At 57.4% G+C, this 27,530-nt stretch overlaps 3 protein-coding genes across 5 annotated transcripts in view; 2 read left to right on the forward strand and 1 right to left on the reverse strand.

The window, feature by feature from the left end:
- The window catches only part of CRY2 (cryptochrome circadian regulator 2), a 36,358-nt gene extending 33,686 nt beyond the window's left edge, over window positions 1–2,672 (forward strand). Inside the window, exon 12 of the mRNA XM_002755209.6 lies at window positions 341–2,672. The gene's annotated coding sequence lies outside the window, so the exon portion shown is untranslated. The remainder of the gene's footprint in view (window positions 1–340) is intronic.
- Window positions 2,673–5,111: 2,439 nt separating this feature from the next.
- On the forward strand, window positions 5,112–26,361 carry MAPK8IP1 (mitogen-activated protein kinase 8 interacting protein 1). Of its 2 annotated transcripts, none has more exons than XM_035262447.3 (12): window positions 5,112–5,409; window positions 18,149–18,254; window positions 20,190–20,510; window positions 22,008–22,089; window positions 22,396–23,208; window positions 23,388–23,463; window positions 23,996–24,168; window positions 24,442–24,551; window positions 24,700–24,816; window positions 24,953–25,023; window positions 25,128–25,226; window positions 25,600–26,361. In XM_035262447.3, the coding sequence occupies exons 1-12, from the start codon at window positions 5,309–5,311 to the stop codon at window positions 25,670–25,672; spliced, it is 2,142 nt and encodes a 713-aa protein (XP_035118338.1). In that variant the 5' UTR covers window positions 5,112–5,308; the 3' UTR covers window positions 25,673–26,361. The 2 variants fall into 2 exon arrangements, with proteins under 2 accessions (XP_035118338.1, XP_035118339.1); XM_035262448.3 differs by lacking the exon at window positions 5,112–5,409 and adding an exon at window positions 16,594–17,023.
- On the reverse strand, window positions 23,878–27,164 carry FREY1 (Frey regulator of sperm-oocyte fusion 1). Of its 2 annotated transcripts, none has more exons than XM_002755211.6 (3): window positions 27,035–27,164; window positions 26,759–26,832; window positions 23,878–26,590 (listed from the first exon to the last, which is right to left on the reverse strand). In XM_002755211.6, exons 1-3 carry the CDS (start codon window positions 27,136–27,138, stop codon window positions 26,469–26,471), a joined length of 300 nt encoding a protein of 99 aa, XP_002755257.2. In that variant the 5' UTR covers window positions 27,139–27,164; the 3' UTR covers window positions 23,878–26,468. The 2 variants fall into 2 exon arrangements, with proteins under 2 accessions (XP_002755257.2, XP_035118341.1); XM_035262450.3 differs by having other exon boundaries at window positions 26,987–27,164.
- Between the last annotated feature and the right edge of the window lie 366 nt (window positions 27,165–27,530).

Here is a 27,530-nt window from a genome sequence, read left to right on the forward strand (position 1 = left end):
CATATCTGAGCAAGTATCCCCAAGGCTTCACGTGACTCTCACATAGCCCTGTCCTTCTCCTCCTCCTCCTCCTTCTCCTCTGCTACGTGCAGCCCTTGGTGAAGGGCCTGCAGTGGGGAGCTTGTCCTGCATCAGCACTTCAGAGGGGCAGCGTTCAGTCATCCCAGTGGCATCCCAGCAACAACCTGTCCCCAGGTACCGTGGCCAGTTCAGCTCACTCTTTCAGCTCTTCCCAGTTCCCATTCTGAGTGTCCCCAGAGAAGCAGCCAGAGGAGTTTGTGTCCCTGGGCAACTGAGCAGCCTCCTGAATGCTCTTTTTGCACTTGTTTTTCTCTTCCAGCTGCAGAGCCCTTGCTCCGTGAGCAAAGCCTGGGTGCCCAAGCAGCCACCGCGGCAGCAGAGTACAACCTGCAGAGAAGCTGATCACCGGACAGAGATAGAGCGAGCATGTGTGCGTGTGTGTGCGCGTGTGCAGAGGAGGGCGTGGTGTGCCTGTTTGCGTGTGCATGCATCTGTTTACATTTGTGATTCTGAATGTTGCCTGGGCTGGAGGAGTACCGGTAGCACACCAGTGCTGTTTCCCGGCCTCTAGACACAAGGCTAGAGGTTATGGCAGTGACTTTCAGCCAAGACCTGTCCCTGCAAGCCAGCTGCCTTGTCTGAACAGATCGTAGTGGTAGGACCCTAACTAGGATTCTGGCATCTGCCTCCCTAGACCTCCTTCCCTCCCTCCTCACGTCAGACTGTGGAGCAGGAGGGCAGCAGTTCTGGCTGTTGTCCAAAGCATGGGATTCTGGAGGCAGCCGGAGCCCTGCTGAGTTCCTGCTTTCTGACCTGGAGGCTGGGCAGGCTGGAGTGGATGGATGCTGTCCAGACATAGCCACCTGGCCTCTCTTTCTTATTTTAAAATTCTCTGCTACTGGGCTCAGTCCCAGGGCCTTCCTTGGGCATCTGGGACTGAGCATGAGGCCATAGACAGATCTAAAAAGTTTCTACCACCCTACAGAAGTACACAGCAACACCTGACTGGGTGTGGGGTATGCCTGGTACTGTAATAGGAGCCTAAGACAGCACATCTACCTTTTCAGGCTATAGAACATGAAGTTAAAAAGAGAATCCCAGCTGTCATTGTTCCTTCCCCAGAAGCTGAGAGCCAGTCTCAGAGCTTACCCAGGAGCTGTGGAGGGGCCAGGGTCAGACAGTCACTCTACCAGGAGGACCAGGTTCCAGTGGCATAAGGCCCCCTGGCTTCTCTGGCCACACTCCAAAGCATCACAGTGCTGCCAGTGAGGACAGCTGACACCTAGCCAGGGAAACCATTCTAGTCTTTGTTCTGTTGGCTTCCAGGGCCTGCCCTGGACTTGTCAGCATCCAGAATGCCATGTCAGCTATCCCAGCAACTGAGCGCCAAGGACTCAGGCAGAGGGACTCAGGGATGGGGACTGCTGGGGCAGTTGGCGGAAGACCAAGTAGTGATCACACCCAGCACACCATCCCTTCCAGGAGCAGAAGGTGGGAGGTTTGACCCAGAGAAGCCAAGCCTTGCATTCCAGGAGTGGCCTGTGCTTCCCACCTCTTCCTTCCCACTGCCAAAGGCCTGTGTTGAGAAAGATGTAATAGAAAGGACAACTGTGGTCACCTAGAGCAAGTCTTCCTTCTACCCTGTGGCCTGCACTTGAGCCACAAAGACTGTGTGTGTGTGTATGTGTACACGTGTGTGTATGAGGGGGTACATGTGTGCGTGTAGCTATGAGGCTGATTCCTGTCTGGATTTTCGTCCTCACATGTATCATTAAGCTGGCCTTTGGGCCTTTCCTTTCTACCTCCCCTGTGACCTTTCCTAGCCTCAGATCTGTTCATTCCTTTGGCCCCAGCCCTGTCCCTCACTGTCCTCTGTCCTTAGACCAGAACCCTGGGGCCAGACCCGTCTCCTATAGCTCTCCATCACATTGACAGGCTTCTTCCTGAGATATCCTCAGGTTTTCTCAGCCAGAGAGCTGCCTTTAGAGTCCAACTGTTGTATGTATGTCACCCTCACTAGAAATGTCCCATCATCGTGGGAGGGGAGCAGGGCACAGGTGATGGTGTGCATTCAGAGTGTTAGGTTGGGGGCTTCCTTGTTCCCTCAGCTCCAACCAAGAGGAAAGATAATCAGGGGCAATTGCCAGAAAGAGTCGAATGAACCTGGAAGGGCAAATCTGAGACAGTGGGAAGACCAAAGGCTGAGGGCAGATTCAGTATTCACTAGCAGCGCCTTCAGGTAGCAGGATGATTCCTCTTCCTGTTTGTCTGATGCTGGTTCTATTCTCTAAGGTACAGGTTGGCAGGACCACTTACCCCTACTTCACCATCCCTGGCATGCCAGCCCATTCCCAGATCAACCTGCCAGTGGAGTCAGGCAGTGTACTTCTAGAGCCAGGAGGGGCAGGGTGGCAGAGGGTGTGTCCAGTGGCCTAGAGCTCCACGGTGGCTTCATGCCTCCCTTCTCCCAGCTCAGGTGGCCCTGAGGGCTCCCTCGAAACAATGCCCCAAATCCTGACCCAAGGGCCAGCACGGGGAAGAGATGGTTGCAGGGCAAATGCACTTTATAGAGATTTTGTATTGCTGGGAAGGTGTGTTTCTCCCACAGTTTGTGAATATTCACTTGTTTTATAAATGTCTGACCTGTCCGAGTAAGGTTGTGCTGTGGTCATTCTTGTGGGAGGTCTGGGAACTGGAGTTTTGATAAGGCTGAGCCCGAATGAAGCTATTGGCCAACCCGTCTTGGTTCTGTGGGAGTCAGGAGCCTCCTGTTTCTCCTTAGGAAAGGAAGCAACCATTGCAGACGAGGAAAGCTTGGTCAAAAGTTGGTCCAGAGCTTGGTCAAGAGTTGGGGGTCAATTGGCCAGAACAGTACCGAACACTCTGGGCTCAGAGTGAGGGTCCTGAGTGTCATCCTGCAGTGCCACCCAGCCTCGCAGCCTACTTAAAACTCCAGGCTGCGGGTCAGTTAGTGCAGGGCCTGCTCCAGGTCCTCAATCCATCCTTTAATTCAATGCAGCCACTTAAGCTTGCAGCCCGTGGTGAGGAGGGGATGCAGGCTCTCTGGCTGGGACTAGGTAGTTGAGATCTGCCCACAGCCAAGCCTAGGGCCTGGATTCTGGCTTTGTCTCCTGCCCACCTAGCCAAAGAATGGCCCCTCTCGGTGCAGCATGGCCTGCTTCCATGCTAGGGGTGCTAGCCTTGAACTGAGAGCTTTATGAGCTCATACCCCAACTTCCTGTAGGGAGGGGTTGAGGCAAGGCCCAAGAATATCACAGTCTGGCCTGTACAGAGTGAGAAAGGAAGAAAGGGGAGGAACCTGCCTTGGGGACTTCTCTCATTCTTGGCGCTGCTCTGAAGCTCCTGCTGGCCTCCTTCCTACCAAGACCTGGGCCTGTGTCCCTCTTGCCCTTCTCCTGGCTCTCTCTTACTATAGCTTTGGTTTGGCCTTTGGAGCTAAGATACCTTTACTCTTGAGCAAAAGATTCTGGAAGAGGGAGTTGTCATGTGCATACACTGCTGCTGAGGACAACCTCCTGAGGATGTTCCCTAGCTGAGACTAGTCCACATTTTAAGGAACAATTAGTAGCCATGATGGCAAGACTGCTTTCCTGGGAGGAAAGCCCAGGCACCATGGCAGCAGATGGTTAATGTGAGGGCCCAGGGAAGGGGTCTGAGCACAAAAAGCTAAGAATAGTGGCCACCCCTCTGGGCCCCAAGAGCAGGGAAAAGAGAAGCAGCCACGACCTTTGGCTTTGGGTATTGGGATATTGAGTCTGGAGCTGGGGGGTTGCCTTCTGCAAGGAAGGTGCCTTCTGCTCCTTGCTGGGTGCTACACTGAGGGAAAGGGGCCAGCATTACCCGTCAGCCTTCCAGATACGCAAATAGGACTCCACGACTTGTGGCACAGTATGCAGGTTTTCTGTCCTGTCCTGCAGTGTGGACAGGGTCTCTAGGGTTCTCTTGAGGGACCAGAGAAGCCAATAAGGTTTGCCCAGAGGCTCCATGACCCACCAAAGCTGGAGGCCTAGTCCATACTCTGTGAAATGACTCAATCAGGGAACACAGGGCCTTGAAGGCCTGGAAGCTCAGGCTTAACACCCTCTTGGGGGAGAGACAATGAGGAAGAAACCATGGCCAAAGCCTAGCAGGGATGGAGGTGCCAGAGGGAACAGAAAGAACCAAAATGATCCCAAGAAGTCAACAGTGGGAGCAGAGGGAAAAGCCCCAAGTCTTAGAATGTGAGTCTGTGGGTGCAGAGGAGGGGTGCTCTGCAGGAAATGCAGTTGAGGCGCTAAGAAGGAGAATGCTGGGAAGGTCCTGGGGTGAAGGAGGAGGTGCTGAGAGACTGAAAAGGCTGGAGGGCTCAATTCACCACAAGTAGCTGTTAGGGGCTGAAGAGAGGCTTGCATCAATCTTTAGAGAGGGCAGCCTCTAGGGAGAGTCTTTGGCAGGGTCCCCTCAAGGTAAAGGGACAGGACTGGGGTGAGGCCTGGATCCCGGTGCAGGAGGTGGAGTGTTTCCAGGTCTTAGTAGCAACACATTTGTGTTACGTTACATCCTCACAACCATGAGAGGGGCCGTTATTGTCCCATTTCACAGGTAAGAAGACCACACCTTAGTCCTCTTTAGTCACTAATGCAAGGCCCCAATGCCCAATCACTTGTGGAGCCAGAGAATTCACACCACCCAACTCCAAACCTGTACACTCTAAGAACCCACTGATATCCTCTCCTTTTTCTGCCTTCCTCCACGACCCTCCTTTTTCGTCTACCTTCTTGGTCTCTGCTGCGGGGGCCAAACCTGGACCTTGGGGTCCAGGGTCCTGCCATTAGTTATCTGATACCCGAGCGCTAAGCTCACCCGGAGGGACAAAGCCCACACCAGCCACTGGGGACCTTGAGGGGTAGAGGAGAGTCAGTGTCGGATTTAGGGCGGGGCTGAGCCAAGCCCAGGGCCGCGGGTCCGTGGCTTCAGCACCGCGGAGAGCGCCATCTCCGGGGGCGGGGCTGTCGGGACAGGGGCGGGGAAAGGGCGGGGCGCTCGAGACCCCGGCCGGGGCCCAGGGGCGCGCGCCGGGCGCTCTAGCCAGTCCCGCTAGCCGTGCGCGGCGCGGAGCCGCGCCTTGCCAGACACAGGTGCGCCCGCCCAGCCCGCCCAGCCCGAGCCCCGCGGCGGCGGCGGCGGCGGCGGCGGCGGCTGCCCCCTCGCCGCGCCTCCGCCTCCTTCGCCGCCGTCGCCTCCTCCGCGCCGCGCTCCGCCCGGATGGCCAGGGCTGTGCCCGAGAATGGCGGAGCGAGAAAGCGGCGGCCTGGGCGGGGGTGCTGCGTCCCCGCCCGCCGCCTCCCCGTTCCTGGGGCTGCACATCGCGTCTCCTCCCAATTTCAGGTGAGAGTCCCCGGCCGCCGCGCGCCTCGCCCTTCAGCGGGACTGATCCTCCTGGGCTGTCCCTGGCCGCCCCCTACCCCAGAACCTCGGGAACCCGGGAACGAGAGGACGGCGTGGGGATGGGGTATCTTCCCGGGACAGAGTCCCCCAGAAGCCCCGCCAGCCTCATGCTCGGACTGGTAGTCGCTGCAGGTTCACGGGGCCGCTCCCTCCGCCATTCCTGGTCCTAGGCCGGGAGGTCTGCGCTGGAATTGGAGGAGGGGGCTCGGAGGCTGCCTTCTTTCCCACCTCCGGGCTGGGCTGCAGCAGGGTCTGGGATCCGGGTTGTGATCCCTGAGCGGGCAGGCGGGCTGCATCTTAGCCTTTGCCCAGTCGGAAGATTTCTGAATAGGGCTGGGAACAGCCTGGGCGGGGCGGGGAGGGGCGGGGGGGGGGGGTCGCGGGTCGCAGTTTCCTGGGGGCAACGTTGTTGTTGGTGCTGGGAGGACGGCGTCTTGGGCCCCTGCCTGCCCAGATGGGCCTACCTGTCATGTCCGCCATGGCCAGGCCCCTCTCTGGATTGAGCAGCACCGACCTGGGCAGGTGTGTCTCTCAGGGCAGGCGCTGAAGGCTCAGCCTCAACCTGGGGAATCCTAGGCCCGGCTGTGGGAAGGGAAGTCGGCCAGGGAGTAGCCAGGGCCAGCGGGGGTGTCAGGGGTCCCTGCTGGAGTAAATACCCAGAACCCTGACCTAAGCTCCCATTCCACCCCTCCCACCGCCCCCCACCAGCCTGGTGTTAGGTCTGATGTGTTTCAGAGAAGTGAAGGGTGACTGTGTGGAGGAGGAATAGATATACCTCCCCCATAATTCTGACCCCTAGTTGGTGGGGAGGAAGAGGCAGATGTCACTGCTCCCCACCTAGAGAGGGAGGCTTAGACATACCCCATTGTTTCCCCATCTCAAGAGCTGGCGCCTTCCCCTCTCCTGGGGCCCCACCCCAGCCAGGCTCCAGCTGGGCTGTGGCGCCAGCCCCTCCTGGGAGCAAGGGGTCACTGGCTCCCAGGTCCTCAGGTGGACAGAGACCCCTGGGGATCTCTAATGGCATCATCAAACCCAGAAACCTCCCCCAAGACCCTGAGCTGAGCCGGGAGGACCAGAGGGGGCCAGATGGAGGAGACCAGGCCTGAAGGCTCCAGGGCTGCAGCTCTCTGATAATGCCTTCGACTCACAGGCTGAGGTCTGAGACTCCACCTGGCGTGGCGCACAAGGCCTCCATGCAAACACTGCCTCCCCACCTGGAGGCCTCTCTGCAGTGGAAGCACATAGTGCTTATAAGGACCTGGGTTCAAATCCTAGCTCCACTATCCAACTGCATGACCCAGGCAGGGTTTTGTCCACTGAGTGCCATCTGTTAAGTGGGCCGATTAATATTGATTCCTGCCTGGAAAGGAGAAAAAGCAGAGCAGGTCAGTGTTCAGCAAGGGCCAGCCCGGACACTAGCAGACTGCTACAGCTCGCTGCTATCCAGAGTGTCCTCCCAAGGCCACTCTCTTGATCCTCATAACCACCCGAGAGAAGGTAATGGTCCTCCCATTTTATAGACAAGGTGATTGAGATGAACAAAGGCAGAGTGGCTTGCTAGGGACTCCAAAATAGTAAGAGGCTGAGGCCACAGTGGGACCCAGGTCTGTGCATGTTCAGTCCACTCTGCCTCCCCGCCCTGCCTCCGGCCTAGAGGGCAGCTTTTCCTCCCCGACCTGCTTCCCCAGGTGTCATGAATGCTTTAGTGAGAGGAGCTGAGGAAACGGATACCAGCTAGTGAGTGTGTGGCCAGCTCTCGCCACATGGGACAAGGGTGGCAGTAGGCCAGGAGGTTGAAGCGTGGGTCGGCCCTCCAGGACATCGTGGCCTGGCTGCAGAGACAAGGCCAGCATGTGGGAATAATACGGGTCAGTGTCTCAGGCCCTGCTGACCTGCCCTGCTGTTCCTGCAGCCCCCACTGCCCTTTCTCCTGGCCCGCCTCTCACTATGCTTGACCCAGCTCCACTTAACCCTGGGTGGGTGGGTAGTGCTTTCCTGTGGCTCTTTGGTGGTGTCATGGATCCAACTGGCCTGGGCTTGAATCCTGACTGGGCCTTCTTAGCTGTGTGCCTTTACACTGGACACTTAAGCTCTCTGAGCCTCCAAGATGCCAGCGCTGGCCCCTGCTCAGGATGGTCCTGTGAATCAGATGAGATAACACGTGTTGAGTGTTTCAAGGGCTGAGGAGAGCCACAGGTAGGCAGGGCTGTGTGTGTGTGTGTGTTTATGTGTGTGTGTGCAACTTGACCCCCAGTGCCACTGTCAGCTCCCAGAAGACACAGGGGATCTGTACCCAAACTTTGGTATCTCCATTGCTCAGCACACGATAGGTACTCAACGGTGGTAAGCGCTGACATTTGGAAGGCACTCAGTTCGCCCAGGCACCATTCTAAGAGTTTCCTGTGTGCAAGAGTATTTACTCTTCACAATAACGATATCAACAGAGCATTGTTATTATCCACACTTGCATGAGGAAACTGAGGCAGAGGGAGGTTACGTAAGTGGCAGAGCTGGTAAGTGGCAGGCAGTCTGATGTCAGAGCCACCCCAAAAAGGAAGAGCCCTGGAGTACTGGAGGTGCTGGTGTGGAGGGGTGAGCATGTGGACCTGAAGGGGCAGGGGGAGCATTAGTTTGTTGGTAGTTGGTTGAAATAAATACGTGTTGATTTTTGTTCTGATTATAGAAATGCTACACCTGGTTATAGTGGTTAGTAACCTTTGGGTATGATATGGGGCGAGGGATTTTCACTTCTTATTTTACATACTTTTATATTACAGGTTGAGTATGCCTTATCTGACATGCTTTGGAGCAGAAGTGTTTCAGGTTTCTAATTCTCTTGGATTTTGGAATATTTGCATATGCATAATGAGATAGCTTGGGGGCAGAACCCAAGTCTAAGCATAAAATTGATTTTTTCTTGTATGCCTTATACACACAGCCTAAAGGTAATTTTATACAATAGTTTAAATCATGTTGTACATGAGACAAAGTCTTGACTGCAGCCTGTCACATGGGGTCAGGTGTGGCATTTTCCACCTGCGCTGTTATGTTGCTGCTCACACATTTAGGATTTTGGAGCAATGTTTTCAGATTAGAGCTGCTCACCTGTATTTAACTTCTTATTTTATAATTAGCAGTTACTTCTGTACCTTAAAAATAATAAAAGGAAATTCAAAATTAAAGTGATACATGTTCATTATAAAGAAAACTCTAGAAAAGAGAATTTCTATATTTATACAGTGGAGACATTGGCACTGGGTAGGTGGGACAAAAGGGAGGGACAGAGGGATAGTTCACGTGGGAGGAACAGCAGAGACAAACGGGGCTTCAGGGGAAGGAAGGGAGGGAGCAGCCTGTCGGGGGTGACTAGAAGGGGAATTGTGGATCAGAGAGACCTTAGAGACCAGCTCATCCAACCAGCCCCATCTCCTTATGAGGAAACCCCTCCCCTATGAGGAAACCCCACCCCCCATGAGGTAACCCCTCCCCTTATGAGGAAAGACTGGGCGAGGGGCTCCTCCAAGAGCACACAGCAAGTTAGTGGCAGAGCTGGGACAGAGCCAGGCCTGCGGCTGCATGGATGGTTTCCATCTGCCCCACCACCCTGCCTCAGGGATGAGAGATGAGGCCACTGAGGCTTATTCCTTCATTCACTCAACAAATGTTTGCAGTTTGCCTAGGTCACCAGGGAAACACTGCAAAGGCCCAGACATAGGCCTGGCCACCATGCCGTGGGGTTGTAGAGGGAGGGAGGGAGACAGCTTTACAGATGGGCTGTTGGGTGTGATGATGGCTCAGGTCAAGGGACCCAGGCTCAGCAGGTCAGGACAGGATCCCCAGAGGCAGGGACATTTCAGCTTAGGCCTGGTGGATGCATAAGTATCACCCAAGGGTGCCGCTGGAGCGAAGGATGGAGACCAGAGCCATTGAGCAGGGTGCCTGGTGCCCAGTCTGGCTGGAGGGTGGAAAGCAGGATGTGCAGGAACTTGTAGGCCATGTGAGGATGCCGACATCTTCACCCACAGCCAGAGGAGCCGGTAGGGAGTTAGGCAGGGAACAACAGGGTCAGACGGATCCTCTAGGAAGGACAGGGTGTCCAATCTTTTGGCTCCCCTGGGCCACATTGGAAGAAGAAGAATTGTCTTGGGCCACACACAAAATACACTAACACTAACTGATGAGCTAAAAAAAAAAAAAATCGAGCCAGGCACAGTGGCTCCCACCTGTAATCCCAACACTTTGGGAGGCTGAGGCAGGTGTATCACAAGGTCAGGAGTTCAAGACCAGCCTGGTCAAGATGGTGAAACCCTGTCTCTACCAAAAATATAAAAATTAGCCAGGTGTGGTGGTGGGCGCCTGTAATCCCAGCTATTCAGGAGGCTGAGGCAGAGAATTGCTTGAACTCAGGAGGCTGAGGCAGAGAATTGCTTGAACCCGGGAGGCAGAGGTTGCAGTGAGCTAAGATCGTGCCACTGCACTCCAGCCTGGGTGACAGAGTGAGACTCCATCTCAAAAAAAAAAAAATTGCAAAAATGTGTTTCAAGAAAGTTTATTATTTGTATCGGGCTGCATTCAAAGCCATCCTGGGCCTCGTGCACCCATGGGCCATGGGTTGGACAAGCTTGCTATAGGAGGACCACCTGGCTGCTGGGTGGAGAGTGGCCGGGGACTAGCCATCCTGCCGGTGAGAAGGAGGGAAGGGTTCAGGGTGTGAGGAAGAGTTAGGGGGCAGATTAGCCCGCTTGGTGAGGGATACAGAATAAGGTGTGGAGAGGCAGGAGTCTAGGATGATTCTGGGGCTCCTTGGGGGTGGTGTGTTCAGTGGGAGACCAGAGGGGTGGTGGGCAGGGTGTGAAAATCATGTGGGGACCTGCTGATTTTGAGATTGGGAGTCATTGGGACCCAATTGGAAGATTCAGGCAGTCAGTTGGTTTTGGGTCTGGAGCACAGGGGAGAGGATAGGGCTGGGGCCAAAGTCCCTGGGAGTCTGAGTGTGGAGGGAAGGCTACTGAAGCCTCAGGGAGACATCACTGCCCAAGAAGACTGGGCAGAGGCAGGGAGCTGGTCAGCTGGTGGCCTGTTCAGCCAGCCATGTGGTGAGGTGGGGAGGTGCTGCCAGAGCTGCCTCACGCCCAGGGCCACTGGCCTGGCTCCCGATGAACCTTGGATTTGGTGGCAGAGAGTGTTGATTTGCCTCACACAGCCTGGCAGTGGCCAGGGCAGAATTTCAACCCCAGCTCCCTGAGGCAGAGCCTTCAGGTTCATCTCTGGATTGCTGGAAATGGACCACAACTGACCTCTAGCTTGGGGCCCCCATGGCTCCCACAAATTGGGTCACTGCCACCATCCACACGTAGTTCTTCACCATTCTACGATACTATCTTTGTTCCCTGGCCCCACTCTTGTGTTCATTCCAAAATAGCAGGAGCGTCTCTGGTGCTTTGCCTTGTTCCGCCACTGGAGATGCCAGGGGAGGGCTGGTGGCTCCTGCTGTAATGGTGCTTGCAGTGCTTCCTTCAATAGGCACAGATTTAGCACCTACGGGGTACAGGGTCTTGGGCTTTGTGCATAGATTGGAGCAAAGGCAGGGAGTCAGTGCCCAGGTGAGTATGAGGGTCCCGCCCTCAAGAAATGCAGCTCCAGGGAGGGCAGGCAGCCTGGAAGCAGACAGGGAGCCCCCGCTAGGTTGGCATGACCCAGGATGAAAGTCTGTGAAGGAGAGGAAAGGAGAAAAGAGTGCCCCAGATTTTACCCCATCTCACAACTCTGTGTCCACGTGAGTGTTTCTTCCTGTGTGGGATTCATCCAGGGGAGACCATTGGATCATATATTCTTTTTGCTCCTGTTATTAGTTGCCATTTTTCACCTTAGTACACAGACTTTATCACGTTGATTCCGATAGACTGCATCTCATTCCATCCTCTGGATGGCCACGGTGAAAACAGCCCCCTGGTGCTGGACCACTCAGGTGCTTTCTGCTGTGTGCTGTGATGAGGAGCGAGCATCCTGCATATTACGCTGCTTCTCCAAACGATGTGGGATTGTTTCCTGGAGGTTGTTTCCCAAAAGCTGAATCACTGGATTCCAGAGTTCTTGCAACATATTGGCACAGAGATGTTTACACAGATCAAACACGTTATGACCCCAAGTGGGGTTGTCCCTCGGGGCTCATTTCTTCGGTTGGATTTGGTTTCCGTTGGAAATGGCCCTCTGTGGAGGTGGTCAGGAAGGGAATTCCGACCCAAAAACAAACCCAGCCCATCCCTGTGTTCACCCAGAGCGGGCGGTGGGGATAGAGAAAGGGCCTGCGAGGGATGCCAGGCCTGGCTCATACCCACCCCACCATTTCAGCCAGCACCATCTTCTTGGAGGACCTGACATCCTAGCCGAGACTCCGGTGTAGGTGGGGACACAGGACGTTCGTTGATTTGAAAAGTGGACTGACTTAGAGATTTCCAAGGCAGAAATCCAGTGAGCCCCAGGACACCTGTGGTTAATTCATTCAGCATTTGTTAGGTGCCTCTTAGGCACCACACATGTTGATCAAAACAAATGTGATCCCACCCATATGGATTCACTGACTCCAAGGGGAGACCACCATGGGCCACATCACTCAAAGGTAAAATGACAGTGATAGGGAACCAGAGCCAGGAGGGACTCCGAGAGCCCATGGCAGGGCAGTCTGACTTGGTCCCAGAGGTCAGAGCAGGCTTGTGGAGGAGACTGTGCTACTGCTTGGTGAGCTGGCTATTGGGGGAGGAGATAAAGGGGGAGGTGGGGAACTAGGGGAAATGGTACTGGCTGGAGGGAAAGGAGACTTTACAGAGCCTTCAGGCCACGCATGAGAATTGGGGCCCCTTCCCCTAAGGGCCAGGGGTAGCTATGAAAGGGCTCTGAGCTAGGGAAGAGTGGCCAGACCAGATCTGTATTTCAGAGGTCAGCTTTGCTGTCACTGCTGGTGGACAGGGGCTGGTAGGGAAACCAGAGAACAATGGGGAACCCACTTAGGGTTGAGCAGCTAATCAACAGGTGTCCTCAGAACCCACGGGGAGCTCGCTTCATTCTCAGCACTTAGAGGGCTGCAGGGAGGCAGACTGGACCCCTGGACCACTCATGCCCTCTGTCACAAGAGAGGCCCGTGGGGCATCATGGCCAGGACCCAAGGTCAATCAGCTGGCATACTTACCTCACCACAGCACAGCCAGGAATGCAAAAGCCCAAGAATGGCATCCGAACAGGCAATGCCTGGCTCTGATTCAGCCTTGCTCAGCTAAAGCCTCAGCTTTAACCCTTCCTTTGCAAACGCTTCTTTTTTTTTTTTTTTTTTTTTTTGAGACACAGTCTCACTGTTGTTACCCAGACTGGAGTGCAATGGCACGATCTCGGCTCACCGCAACCTCCACCTCCTGGGTTCAAGCAATTCTCCTGCCTCAGCCTCCCGAGTAGCTGGGACTATAGGCGCATGCCACCATGCCCAGCTAATTTTTGTATTTTTAGTAGAGACAGGGTTTCACCTTGTTGACCAGGATGGTCTCGATCTCTTGACCTCGTGATCCACCCTCCTTGGCCTCCCAAAGTGCTGGGATTATAGGCGTGAGCCACCGCGCCCGGCAGAGCAAATGCTTCTAACTCAGCCCACTACGGAGCTGAATCGGTCCATTAGAAAGGACAGGACTGCGGGTCAGTGGAAATTCCACCTGGCAAGACAGGGGAAAAGGTCCTGAAATCAACATCATAACACAAAAGGCATTTTGTTCAGGGCCATTTAGGAAAGCGCAGCTCAGGCTGGGGTGGGAGCAGGGGCTGGCATGGCCAGAACAGGGAGGAGTGGTGGGGCCGAAAGAAAGGACTGAGGGGGCAAGGTAGGAGGGATCAGGTAATGCAGGAACAGGATCCCCATGCAGAAAGGTCAGGGCAGTCGGCCGGGCTCGGTGGCTCACGCCTATAATCCCAGCACTTTGGGAGGCCAAGGTGGGCGAATCACAAGGTCAAGAGATCGAGACCATTTTGGACAACATGGTGAAACCCCGTCTCTACTAAAAATACAAAAATTAGCTGGGCTTGGTGGTATGCGCCTATAGTCCCAGCTACTCAGGAGGCTGAGGCAGGAGAATCCCTTAAACCAGGGAGCTGGAGGCTGCAGTGAGCCGAGATTGTGCCACTGCACTCCAGCCTGGCAAAACAGTGAGACTCTGTCTCAAAAAAAAAAGAAAAAAGAAAGATCAGGGCAGTCTCCAGAAACCAAACTCACCGCTCAGAGCCACCAAATGCTAATATGAATGATGTCGCAGGAATCCCAGCACCCAGGATGAATGAGCAGGTCTGATGGGTGCGCAGGGCTGCTTCTCCAGGAGGCGGCTGAAACCTCCAGGCCGGGAGGTGAGGGAGGCCGGCCTGCACAGAGGGCTGTAGGAGTCAGTCTAGGGGCCTCCTGGTGCTAAGGCTGCCATGAGTATGGGGTCAGGTGGGACAGGAGGGAACTGCCCTCTTTTTCCCTTCCTCCCCTCCCTTCTCCCCTCCATCCTTTCCTTCCTCCTTCTTTCCCTCCGTCCTTCCCCACATTGGCCTTCCATGAGCCTGCAGGGACCAAGCATCTGTTTAACCTTCTCTCCATAAAGGCAGCCCCCAGGGTCTTGGATGGGGGGTGACTTGCAAAGGGAACTCTGACCAGTCAGTCCCCCTCAGTCCTTGGTAGTGACCTCCTACTCACACGAACTCCATTCTGCTAACACCAGCCATCTGCGGTGGGTGGGCAGGGATTAGTGGCTTCATTCTGTATATGGGAAACTGAGGCATAAGGTACCTTATGTCTGAGCCTTAGTGTTCCTCATCCGTAAAATGGGAAAAATGGAACAAACCCTCTCCCAAGCTTATTGCAATAAGGATTAAGAGAGAGGCATAGCCTAAAGATTGGGGCCACGATGGGGTAGCTTCAACGTGAGTCAGGATTTATCGCAGGTCTCCTGCTTCCCAGCCTGATACGGTGATCATTCTTCCATCCTGCCTGGCTTATGAGAGGCACCCAAAGAGTTAGACAAGGCATTCCCCATCACCCACCCCAGAGAGCCATGGATGAGGTGTAGGCTCTCCGACCCCCACCCCAGAATTCTTTCCAGCATTGCCCAGTGAAATCCCAGTGCCCTCGGCTGTACAGGAAGATGCTGCTGTCCTTGCCCCACCCAGACCTATTCCAAGGAAGTGGAAATATCAGGTGATGTTGAGGGTGTGGAGATGAACCGCGAAGCCTCTAACCCAGGTCCAGGCCAGACCCTGCAGGCCCTGCTCCAGCCTGCAGTTTGAGAGGAGCACGTGGAGGTGGAGGCTGTCTTTTGACAGACATCTAGCAGACTCATGCTGAGGACCCAGTGCATGCAGATGAACTCGCCAGCTCTGCCCTCCAGGACAAGGGGAGGAAGGGGACTGTCTTGATCATCTGCTGGGTACAGGTTAGGGTCATCAGTCAGGGTGCTGGGCACAGGCTCCATCCACCTTTGGAGCAGCCAGGATTGGGAAAGTGGGTGTTTCTGAGGGAGGACTGGCCCTGTCTGCTGCCCACACTACTGTACATCCAGGCAGATGGTGACACCAGCTGCATGCAAGGGCTGGGAGGGCTTCCTGGAGGAATGGGCTTAGCGGAGCACTCTTCCAGCAAGCATGGTTTGAGAGTCTGCTGTGTGCTCTGTCTGAGCGCTGGGTCTGGCACTGGGGAGACACAGTGCCCACGCGGACTCCACATGGAGCTGGAGGCCTTGCATGCGGGTACAGGAGCCTGCTGCTAGTGGAGAGCCTCGAGGGTTCCAAGTGGGGCAGGAGGGATGATGGTGTTTCTAGCAGCTTTGCCTGATAGTAGCAGATGGAGTGGGATGATGCAGGCATGGGGAGACTAAGGCAGACAGGCCAGTGGGGACATCTGGGAAGGCAGAGGCAGGGGCTGGCCTAGGGCTTGGCAATGAGGAAGAGGAGCCATGTGTGAGGAGACACAGATGTGTGCAGAGGGGGTGGACGAGGTGGCTCACACCTGTAATCCCAGCACTTTGGGAGGCCGAGGCAGGCAGATCACTTGAGGTCGGGAGTTCAAGCTGGCCAACATGGTGAAACCCTGTCTCTACTAAAAATACAAAAATTAGCTGGGCATGGTGGCGCATGCCTGTAATCCCAGCTACTCAGGAGGCTGAGGCAGGAGAATCGCTTGAACCTGGGTGGCAGAGGTTGTGGTGAGCCAAGATCGTGCCATTGCACTCCAGCCTAGGCAAAAGAACAAAACTCCGTCTCAAAAAAAAAAAAGAAAAGAAAAAAGATGTGTGCAGAGGCCACTGGCAGAGCAGGGGGCATTTGAGGGCACCTCTGGGTCAGTGGTCCTGCAGCTCCCCCATGCCATCTGAGTCCCAGGGGCTCCCCTTTGCACCACTGGCCTTCTCAGTGACCATCCAGGCAGCCAGTGTGAATTGAACACTTACTTGTTGCCGTCCACTGGGTTCTTGTCCCCGACCCTGGCCGGGCTGAGGAGGGCTGCTCTGGCTTCTGGGCCAGGCCCTCCTCTCCATTTCCACCTTAGCTGGCTGGCCACACCCTCCCCATGGCCCAGGGAACCACCACCCTTGGGCTGCAGGTCAGAAGTGACCCTAAAGGGACCTTGTCCATCCAGCCCCCATTCCCCACCCCTCTGTGCAGCACCCTCCAGGGGCCTCCAGGTTCTGTTTATGTTACTCTGAAGGGACAGGAAGCTCATGACCACCCAGCAGCCCTTCCAGCTCTGCTCAGAGGGCGAAACACCAGCCTGCCCTTAGCTGTGGATCTGGCACCTCCCACATCAATAGACCCTGCCTTCCTGGGTCCTGAAGGCTTGTGCCCTGGCTGCAGAAAGAGACAGCCCAGATCAAACCCAGTTTGGATGCAGCCTGGGCCTGCAGAAGCCTCCCTGATGAGGTCAGAGGGCCGAGCCTATGGCAGTACGAACAGAAGTGTTCGTTCTTGGTGTGTTTGGAAGCCCCCCTCATCTCCCACCTGGCACCCTGACTGGGGCACTGGCCCTTTAAAGCCAATCAAGGGCTGGCTTTTGGGGGGAAACATCCTAGATTTCTGCCATCTACTTACAAAGCCTGGGCTAGGGAGGGGGGCCACCTCAGTCCCCGACAGGGCATTGGAAGGGCAGGTGGAGCCGGTGGCATTGATTGCAGTAACCTGATCCCGAGAGGGAGGTGGCCACAACGGCAGCAGCGCAAGGAGGAAGCTGCCTGCAGCTGAGGGCTGCGCTGGGAAGAGCTGGGGCTGGGACCTGGGTCGGCAGCTGCAGCCTCCTCTCCCGGCCTATCTATTTTTAATGAGCTCCCCAGGCTTCTGCAGCGGGCAGGAGGCAGAAAGACAGGCCCAGGCGGTGGAGGCCAGAGGCCCCAGCCCTGCCTTGAGCTCTGGCCCCCCCACCCTTCCGGGCATGAGAGGGCAGCCCTGGGGCCCCGCAGCCCCCCAGCCGGGCAGGGCTCTCCATGCAGCTGGTGCTGAAGATGGATTCAAGCCCAGACAATGACAGCTGGTTGGAGGATCAGTGGGAGCGCTGGTAGGGGCTACCGGGGCTGATGGGGGTGGGGACCGAGTTGGGGTGAGCTCCATCAAGCTCAGGGTCTCTGTCTGGTCTCCTGGAGGTGAGCAGGAGGGAGTCTGGGCCTCCCAGGTTCCCCTGGGGGCTAAGCTACTGTCTCTCCTGGGTGACCTTGGACTAGTGGGTTTCCCTTGCTCTGCCTCAATTTCTTGTGTCTTATTTGGGGAGAGGCTCATACATTCTCCCCGACTTCCCAAATGTTCCACCCCCAGCAAGCCAGGCAGAATACCCAGGACTAGGGGTGAGCAAGAGACAGGCTGCCTCGCAGTGGCTGCTCCAGCCCTGCATTCTGTGGTGGGGACTCAGGGCTGGCCTGGGGAGAGGGTTCTGGTGGAACTGGTTAGTGTTCTGGTGCCCTGGTGCTCTGAGCTGTGTCTCGAGCTTACAACAACCTCTGGTCCCATCTGGGGCTTTTCCTGACCCCTGTGCAGCCTCCTGTTCAGGGGCCTTACGTTGGATAAGGAGAAGATTTTGTGGTTGAAGAGATGCGACCAAGTGCACAGCATGAGGCTGTAGTTCTTCCTGGAATAGGCTGAAACTAGCCACATTGACACCAGATTTTCCTTTGCTTGTTCCCTAGGCTCAAGGGGCATGGGTCTTGCTGGAATGGGGCGTGGGGCACTCCTTTGAGGCTGCTGCTGGCACCTCAGGTCTTGTACTGTAGGGATTGCACCAGGAGCTCCCCTACTCCAGGCTTGCTTAGAGGCTCTTCTCAACTCTGCATTCTCCATGGTGAACTGGCCTTGGCACCTGCCTTGACCCTGGGAGGAGGCTCTGACCAGTTGGGCCTTCTAAGCACTGCCTGCTGGTTGGCAACGGAATGACAACTCCCAGGGAGGAGCTGGAGTAACCTGGAGCCTCCTCTTCCACTGCCACTCTAGGAGGACTGCCTTTTGGCATGAGCCCCACACTCTTTCCCAGCCTGCTGGGTACCCACTGCATTGATGCAGATGGACCCCAAATCCTGTCCTTTGGGGGCTGTGCTTGGCCTGCCAGAGGCTGCCCCCTGGAAGAGGTAACAGGAGATGTGAGCAGGCATTGCAGCACCCCTGAGTTGTAACTTTGGCTTCCTGTCCCCACCAGGCTCACCCACGACATCAGCCTGGAGGAGTTTGAAGATGAAGACCTCTCAGAGATCACTGATGAGTGTGGCATCAGCTTGCAGTGCAAAGACACCCTGTCCTTACGGGTAAGGGCGGGCTCCCAGGAGCTTCTGAATAGGGTGGCAGGATGGCTAGGGACGGGGGTAAGGGCATCCCCGCATCTACAAAGGGGGTTTCAGGTCTGTTCTGGCACCCTCATGAAATGATGGTGCAAGAAACATAGGTATACTGCTTGGCATGTCTCGGGTGTACAATCAGAATTTTATTTATTATTATTGTTACTGCTTCCAGAGACTAAGACAGGAAGTAGCTCCTTCAACTGCCCACAAGACGAGAGAAGCCAGGAGCTCTTGAGACCTAGGGTAGTAACAATTAGGGCCAGACTTAAGGGAGACTCAGGGCTACCCTAAATCCTTTTGGGAGCCGCCCTGGCAGAGGGCCTGAGGCAGACAGGGTGGAGTCTGGTGGAATCCGCAGTGCTCTGGGGCAGGAAGAAACCGCCAAGACACCCCTGGAATAACTCCCATGGCTGCCGGCTGCTATTACACCAGACAGATGGCACCACACTACCTCTCAGACCTTCCTTGGCCCCTGAGTCCTAAAGGCCCCCACTGAGGGGTTTACCCAGCATTGCTACTGGTTGGGCCCCTTGGCTTTGTCATAGGGAAGATGGCTCTCTCCTGTCCCTAATGATCTGAATGCTGCCAGGAGGTTTCTGGCACCTGGAGAGCTGGGGTCAGATGGGGATCCCTGCTATGTCTTTTTAGAACAGGAAGAAGGATTGGCTAGCCAGGAAATGGAAGACAGAACACAGGGCTAGGTTTTAGAGCCCAGAGCTCCTCTCAGCCCCTAAGAGTGTAGGTAGCTAGATATGGTGTCGGGAGAGTGGTTACCGTAGGAGCATGTGGTGTGCCTTGGGGAGGGGGTGCCTCTCTCTTTGTTGACCTCCTGCTACCCCCAGAGACTCAGTAAGCTCTGCCAGGCAAGAGGAAACCAAGGAGTGAGGATAACCCCCGGCCCCCTGTACCCCAACCTTCCACCCTCCGGCCAGATGAGGAAGAGGCAGAGGCCTCCAGATTTGGGGAATGGTCTCAGGGCCCTGACTTAGCTTCTTAAAGTTCAGGCACCTGTTCTGGACTCTCACCCTGCCCTCTCCCCAACTGCACTATCAGAGCCTTGGAGAGGGCAGCCCCCTAGCTAGGCAGGGCCCCCAGGCACTACTGGCCAGAGGTGTGTCCCTGAGGGGCCGCAGATGAGCTCCAGCGGGCTTCACACGCGTTCCAGTGAGTCCTCTGCTTTCTTGAAGGCTGGGAGGCAGTAGTGTTTTCTCCACTCAACTGATGAGGGGGTCTGAAGGGCCAGGGGATCTGTCCAAGGTGCCAGGAGTTGGCGGCAGAACTGGAGCTAGGATGGGGCTTCGCACCCTCAAGGCAGGCTCGCGGAGGGCCGATCTCGGGCTGGAGGGGCCTGGGCCGGCGGACTGAGGGCAGGGCTACCACCACCTTGGTTCCGGGGCCCCGCTCGCCCCTTCCTCTCCGCGTCCTCTTCCCGGCCCTCTCAGGTCTCCACGGTTCCTTGCCTGGCTGAGCCTCAGTTTAACCAGTTTTCCTTACCGCCCCTTCAAATACTATTTCTCCCGCCCCCATCCCTTGGGGGGCCTGGAACTCCTTGGCGACTACTGAGTCCCCATAGCAACAGCGGTGACTTCACTCTGGGCTCGGCTTACAACCCCGGTGAGGTCACCGGCCGTTGCCAAGGGAACGGGAGGGTGCAAGGAGTCGGAGTGGGGACAGTAGTGGGGGTGCAGGCCGTCAGAGGCATGGCTGGAGTTGGGAGGAGGCGGCTTTGAGCTTCCTTGTTGGGGGCAGGCGAGAGCGCCCCTGTCTCTGGCGGCCCCCCCGCTCCGCTCCCTTCGTTCCCCCTTCGCGCCACGGAATGGACTCGCCCGGGCGGGGGGCGGTGCAAGCAGCCTCTGCCCCGCCCATTCCCCGCCCCCTGACGCCCCTCCGTGCACCACGCAGCCCCCGCGCGCCGGGCTGCTGTCTGCGGGCGGCGGCAGTGCGGGGAGCCGGCTGCAGGCCGAGATGCTGCAGATGGACCTGATCGACGCGGCAGGGGACACTCCCGGGGCCGAGGATGACGAGGAGGACGACGACGAGGAGCGCGCAGCCCGGAGGTCGGGAGCGGGGCCGCCCAAGGCCGAGTCCAGCCAGGAGCCAGTGTCCCGTGGCCAGGGCCAGGGCCAGAGCCAGGGCCAGGGACTGGGCCCAGGCAGCGGGGACACGTACCGGCCCAAGCGGCCCACTACGCTCAACCTCTTTCCGCAGGTGCCGCGGTCTCAGGTGAGGCGCCAAAACGGAGGGGGCGGTGCCCTGGGGCGCCGGAGATGTGAGGGGGAGCGCCGAGGGGCTGCAGCGGGAGGGGCACCCTCGGGTCCGGTGCCTGGGGACAGCGCCTGCATAGAGGCCGCAGTGGCTCCCTCCCGGGGGTGGGCTCTGAGGAGCAGGCAGGTCCGTCCTTAGGAAGAGGGCTGAGTTCATGCTGGGCTTAGAACCTTGAGGAGGGATTGGAGGAGGGAAGGACTGGAGTTAGGAGTAGGGAATTAAGAGAACAGAGCTTTGAGGGGTTGGGTTTGAAGCGTGGAACCTCAGGCTGTGACAGGGTTTCTCCTTTAGGGTATGTGGTTCCTGGTGAAAGTGGGTCAGGAGCAGGGCCTGGAGAAAAGGGCATCTGAAATGGTCAGCAAGGGGGATGCCATGGAAGATTGTGGAGAGGTGGGGACAGGGAACTCAGGAGCCACAGCCAGTTTGAGATCTGGGCAGCTGGGAATTCCCAGAAGGCAGGGGAGAGGAATGGGGGATGGAGCTGTTTGGCTGAGTTGGGGGCCTAGGGCCCCTGGGAGGGTGGCCAGATGCCAAGGAGAGTTGAATAGGGTTGGGGGAGCCGGCTGTGGCCTTTTGTCTTCCAGAACCATTGGGAGCAGTGCAGGGAAGTTGCTTCTGGGAAGTGGGGTGGCAGGGAAAGGCTTGGTCCCTTTCCCAGGATCCTGTGAATGGCTTTTGGCAATCCAGTTCAGGAACGTGAGGGCTTGCGAGAGCACTCCCAGGGGAGAGAGCCTTGGTGGAGTGGAGGGAGCCCTGTGTGGGCATTGTGGGGAGGGTCCTGGGGCTGAGAATGTGGAATGGGCAGCCCAGGAGATCCAGGAAGGAGGGCTGCTGACAACTGCCTCTGTCACTCCTCAGTCACGTGCCACTGTGGGGGGGGGGGCAGGTGCAGGAAAACTCTGTTATGGATTTGTCACTGGGATAGTTCATCCCAGTCCCCCAGGCCAGCTGCTGGGGAGACCCTTCCTTGTGCTTTTTCCAGGTCCCCACCCCTTCTAGGCCATAACTTCGCAAGCTCCAGAGCAGAGAATTACCTGTCTCTGACTTGGGCTGGATTTGAGCTTTTGCCAAGTAACCCTCAGTGTCTGGAACTGGGGGTCTTACTGTGTCTCCAAAGAGCTACCACTTCTCTTCTCCCCCCCCAGTCTCCTCCTCTTGCCGAACCACACACACTGGCCATTGCCATCTTTGTTAAAGCTGATAAGAACATCTCCCTGAGGGTTGGCCAGCTTCCCTGAGCAAGGCGGAGGGCCATCCGGAGCCAGCAGGCCTGGCTGTGACTTGCCACCCCTGCTGCCTGCTCCAGAGGGGAGTTGGGAGTGAGGCCTTTGACAGTGGAGGCGGGATGGGCATAGCAGACGCCCTAGGGATGGCCTGAGGGGGCAGGGCCGGGGCCTCCCTGTGCCCGGCACTGCTGACCACTTCCATCACAAGAGCCTTTTGTTCCCCGAACAGGACACACTGAATAATAATTCTCTGGGCAAAAAGCACAGTTGGCAGGATCGGGTGTCTCGATCATCCTCACCCCTGAAGACAGGTAAGTCAGGGCCCTCTTCCTTACCTGGACCTCACCCTGCCCTGACTCAAACCCCACTGCAGAGAACAAACCCCACAGTCTCCAATGGGCTGAGAAGAGGTAAACTGCACATCCCACATCCCTGCACAAGCCCATTGGGGGCTAGATCAGTGGTGGCATGAGTGAGCTGACCGGCCCCAGAGCCTGCAAAGAGCCTGCGAAGGGAGGCTTTGTCTTGGTTTCTGTGTCACCAAGCTGAGAGTGGCAGGCACAGGTAGCTGGGAGTTGGGTGAGGGCCCCCTCCTTCACGAACCGCCTGCTCTCCAGGGGAGCAGACACCACCGCATGAACACATCTGCCTGAGCGATGAGCTGCCCCCCCAGAGCAGCCCCGCTCCCACCACGGATCGAGGCACCTCCACCGACAGCCCTTGCCGCCGCAGCACAGCCACCCAGATGGCACCTCCCGGTGGTCCTCCTGCTGCCCCACCTGGGGGTCGGGGCCACTCGCATCGAGACCGAATCCACTACCAGGCCGATGTGCGACTAGAGGCCACTGAGGAGATCTACCTGACCCCAGTACAGAGACCCCCAGACCCTGCAGAGCCCACCTCTGCCTTCCTGCCACCCACTGAGAGCCGGATGTCGGTCAGCTCTGATCCAGACCCTGCCGCCTACCCCTCCACAGCAGGGCAGCCGCACCCCTCCATCAGTGAAGAGGAGGAGGGCTTCGACTGCCTGTCATCCCCAGAGCGGGCTGAGCCCCTAGGCGGAGGGTGGCGGGGGAGTCTGGGGGAGCCGCCGCCACCTCCACGGGCCTCTCTGAGCTCGGACACCAGCGCCCTGTCCTATGACTCGGTCAAGTACACGCTGGTGGTGGATGAGCACGCGCAGCTGGAGCTGGTGAGCCTGCGCCCGTGCTTCGGAGACTACAGCGACGAGAGTGACTCGGCCACCGTCTACGACAACTGTGCCTCCGCCTCCTCGCCCTATGAGTCGGCCATTGGAGAGGAATATGAGGAGGCCCCCCGGCCCCAGCCCCCTGCCTGCCTCTCCGAGGACTCCACGCCTGACGAACCCGACGTCCATTTCTCCAAGAAGTTCCTGAACGTCTTCATGAGTGGCCGCTCCCGATCCTCTAGTGAGTCAACAGGAGAAAGCAGTTGGGGGCGTCTCTGGGGAGGGGGACAGAGCCAAAATGCAGAGTGTTCTGGGAGGTGGCCCCAGGCCCCATCTGGATAGGACTGAGGTGTCTACCTCCCCCGATATACTGGATCAGAGGTGCGACCCCCTCCTCTAGCCACACCCCCTCACCTGCAGGTGCAGAGTCCTTTGGGCTGTTCTCCTGCGTCATCAATGGGGAGGAGCAGGAGCAGACCCACCGGGCCATATTCAGGTAAGAGCCATGGACTGCCTGGGCCTGGTCAGGCAGCAGTTTGGGCCACACAGCACCCTCTGCTTGTCACCCCTACATGGCTTCAGCCTAACCCGTACCATGAGCATGCACCGATCCACTCAGCCCTGGGGGGATAGTGTCCACTTTCTAGGGACTCAGAGTATGGTGACAAAGTAGATGGCTAGACTGAGGGATCCCAGGACTAAGCACCTAGTCTGGTCGCAGGCAGGGTGCCCAGGAGGCTGCCTGCCCCCACCCCACCTGACCCTTCTCCGGACAAAAGCCTGCGCTTCCCACAACCTCTCCATTTTAGTGGGGTCTCCCGGCACCCTCCCTTGGCCTGTGCTTTCCTCAGATGCATATCTGCTTGACCTTGCCCTCCCCTGGGGTGATTACTTGGACAGGCACACAGGATGTGTTTGCAAATGTTTACTGAAATAACGCCGCTGCTGCTGTGGCTCCCAGACCCCAGAGCAGGCCTGTCTGGAAAGGCCTTGCTGCCGAGTTTCTCACATGTCCTTGCTGGGGACAGGTTTGTGCCTCGACACGAAGATGAACTTGAGCTAGAAGTGGATGACCCTCTGCTGGTGGAGCTCCAGGCCGAAGACTACTGGTACGAGGCCTACAACATGCGCACTGGTGCCCGGGGCGTCTTTCCCGCCTACTATGCCATCGAGGTCACCAAGGAGCCTGAGCACATGGCAGGTAGCGTTCCCTCCCTGGCCTGTGCCCCAGCCCCCACATCTGCCTGCCCCGACTCGCTGCAGGTGAGTGTGTGCTCCAGATCTCAGCCAGCCAAGCGGGGGGCTGAGTGGAGGTGATTTCAGGTCCTTTCCATGATTGAGCAAAGTGAGGCCTGGCCAAAGTGGGCAGCTGGGGATTATGGCTGTTCCCCGTCCCTCACACACCCTCCTGGGCTTGGCCGCTCAGCCCTCTCCTGCTGGTTCTGCTCCTCCTCACTTCATGCTTGCTTTCCAGCCCTGGCCAAAAACAGCGACTGGGTGGACCAGTTCTGGGTGAAATTCCTGGGCTCAGTCCAGGTTCCCTATCACAAGGGCAACGACGTCCTCTGTGCCGCTATGCAAAAGGTACCTGAGCCCTCTCCCTTCCCTTGGATGGGTCCCTGAGGCAGAGGGACACAGGTGTCTAGAAGCAGTAAAGGCCTCAGGCCCTGGCACAGGAGGGATCAGCAGAGGAACAGACAGCAGCTGATGTGTCTCTGTTTGTCACCTACAGATTGCCACCACCCGCCGGCTCACCGTGCACTTTAACCCACCCTCCAGCTGTGTCCTGGAGATCAGCGTGCGGGGCGTGAAGATAGGTGTCAAGGCCGATGACTCCCAGGAGGCCAAGGTGACTTCTCCCAACCCAGCCCCTTCCTTCCATGGCCCCCAGCTCTCCCCGAAGACTTGCCATGAAGAGGCCATCTCCTCTCATCCTCACCACAGGCTGGGTGACCACCCTCTTGCTTCTTTTCTCCCTCCTGTAGGGGAATAAATGTAGCCACTTTTTCCAGTTAAAAAACATCTCTTTCTGCGGATATCATCCGAAGAACAACAAGTAAGTGGGGGTGGGTCAGCAGTGGAGGCTGCACGGGTAGTCTGCAGCCATCCGGTGGCTGTGGGCAAGCCCCACCCCACATCCCAGCAGACCTGTCCCCGCAGGTACTTTGGTTTCATCACCAAGCACCCTGCCGACCACCGGTTTGCCTGCCACGTCTTTGTGTCTGAGGATTCCACCAAAGCCCTGGCCGAGTCTGTGGGGTATGTATGCATCCTGCCAAGCACAAAGCCCGAGGGAGCATGCCCAATCCCAGGCCCTGGGGCTACTTCCTCGGTTTCCCCTGCAGCTCTGGAGAACCATCACCAGCTCCCAGTGCAGTGGCCTGGAGGGAGGGTGGCAGGGCGGGCCTGAGGAGCAGCTTCTAAGCTTGGTAGCTGCTGAGCCATTTCTTCAACTGGCATCTTACTGGGAAATGCAATGGCAATTCCGTAGAGAACGGAGCCAAGTGGCCCTGGGCATAGAAACCAGAGCTGCACTCGGGCCCCAAGGCTCCAATGGGAAAACCCTGGGTGGGGATCCCGTTCCTCCCTGGCCAGTGGCAGTCTGAGCCACCTGTGTTTCCCTGGCTTCTAGGAGAGCATTCCAGCAGTTCTACAAGCAGTTTGTGGAGTACACGTGCCCCACAGAAGATATCTACCTGGAGTAGCCACACAGCCCCGCCCTCTGCGTCTCCCAGCCCTCAGGCCAGTGCCAGGACAGCTGGCTGCTGACAGGATGTGACACTGCTTGAGGAGGGGCACCTGCCACCACCAGGGGACAAGGAAGTGGGGACCATTGGCCCAGGGTGGGGGAGGGCGGGGACGATGGGGAGAGGCAAATGCAGTTTATTGTAATATATGGGATTAGAGTCATCTATGGAGGGCAGAGTGGGCTGTCTGGGGATCAGGAGGGGGCAGGGCTGGGGGACAGACCTCTGGCAAAGAAGGATGTCCGTTCCAGGAGCACACGGCCCTGCCCCATCCTGGGCCTTACCTCCCCTGCCAGGGCTCAGGCACTCTGGCTCCTGCCTTGATGAAGCCTGTGCCCCAACCCCCACTAAAGAGCCCTGAGCTCAGGCTGAGCCCAGCCGCCTCCCAAGGACTTTCCAGTGAGGAAATGGCAACATGTGGAGGTGAAGTCCTGTTCTCGGCTCCGTCATCTGCAGGGCCTCTGGGTGGCTCCTGCCGCTGACCTCACCGGCATGCTGGCCTGTGGTAGGCCTAGGAACTCAGCGGGGAGGGGGAGCTGCCGCAAGGCCCTGTCCCGGCTGGAGAGGAAGGCTTCCTGACTGACCCAGGCCAACCCCATCTTGGTCCTGTCACCCTGGCCCCAACTATTAAAGTGCCATTTCCTGTCTGGACTGCAGTGGCTGTATCTGCGAGGAACCCTCCCGTGCCCGTCTCGCCCCCAGCCCAGGAAAGCCAAGCCTTTGCGACGCGGAATAGCTTTATGAGGGCCTGGGGTCAAAGGTGGGCATCGTCGTAATATTCGGCCATGTCGGGCCCATCCCTCTTGCGCTGCTGGGCCCGGGACAGGAGGGGTCGAGGCCCTCTTGGCCATGGGTGCTTGGGGCGGACGCCATAGTCTAAAGAGAGAAAAGAGGGCAAGGGTGGCCGCTGGCTCTGATGGAACTGAAGTTACCCTTGAACAGATGTGGTTTGGGATGACAAATCCCTGAAAGCTGGGCCTGGGCACTCTTAGGGGGTCTCCACTGTCAGGGAGGGGCAGAGGAAGGGGAAGAGGGAGATACTACCATCCACCAGGCCGGAAAATGGCTGTGAGAGTTCCAAGGGGGCAGAGAACGCCTCGGGAACAGACCGTTGAGACCTGTGGGAGATGTTGGGGTGCTCAGCCCTGGCCCTGAAGGCCACTGGCACCTCCTTGTGAATGGGGAGATGGCCCAGTGTGGGGGCAGTGGGCAAGCCCTCCCACATCCAGGGTAATAGGGCCAGCCCCCACTCCAGGGAGGGGAGGGCAGCACCTTTGCTGCCCAGCCCCCGGTGCCCTGCCCTTCTGCCCCAGGAGGCACCTCAGAGGCTGGGAGGGAAGCAGTGCCGCTGCCAGGAGGAGGTGGAGGAGGAAGAGGCTGAGCCCAGCCCTGGGGTGCAGAGCCCCCAGCATGGTGAGAACCATCTTCTACACAGGTCCTGGCTCCTGTTGTCCCTCTCCTGGCAGGTCGGAACCTGCTGCCAGCTCCCAGGGCCACCTCACAAAGGGCCTTCATTCCAGGCCTGTGTCAGCACAGGCTCCGGGGTAGGGCCTGGGACTTCCGCCCTGAGGCTTTTGTTCTTATCGATGCCGTTGGCTAATAGGTGCTAACTGTCGCTGCCCAGGGAATAAGGGCACACACTGCGGAGTCAGATCTCAGCTCAGGTCCTGACCTTGCCTCTTGCTAGCTGCACAAGTCACTCCATCTGTGTGTGCCTAAGCTCACTCATCTGGGAAGTAAAGTCCGTAACACACCCGACCGTCTGGCATATGGTAGGCCCTCCAAAGAGGGCAGGGGATCCTTACCACTGAAGAGC

This window comes from Callithrix jacchus, chromosome 10, assembly GCF_049354715.1.
Source record: "Callithrix jacchus isolate 240 chromosome 10, calJac240_pri, whole genome shotgun sequence".
Classification (NCBI taxonomy): domain Eukaryota; kingdom Metazoa; phylum Chordata; class Mammalia; order Primates; family Cebidae; genus Callithrix; species Callithrix jacchus.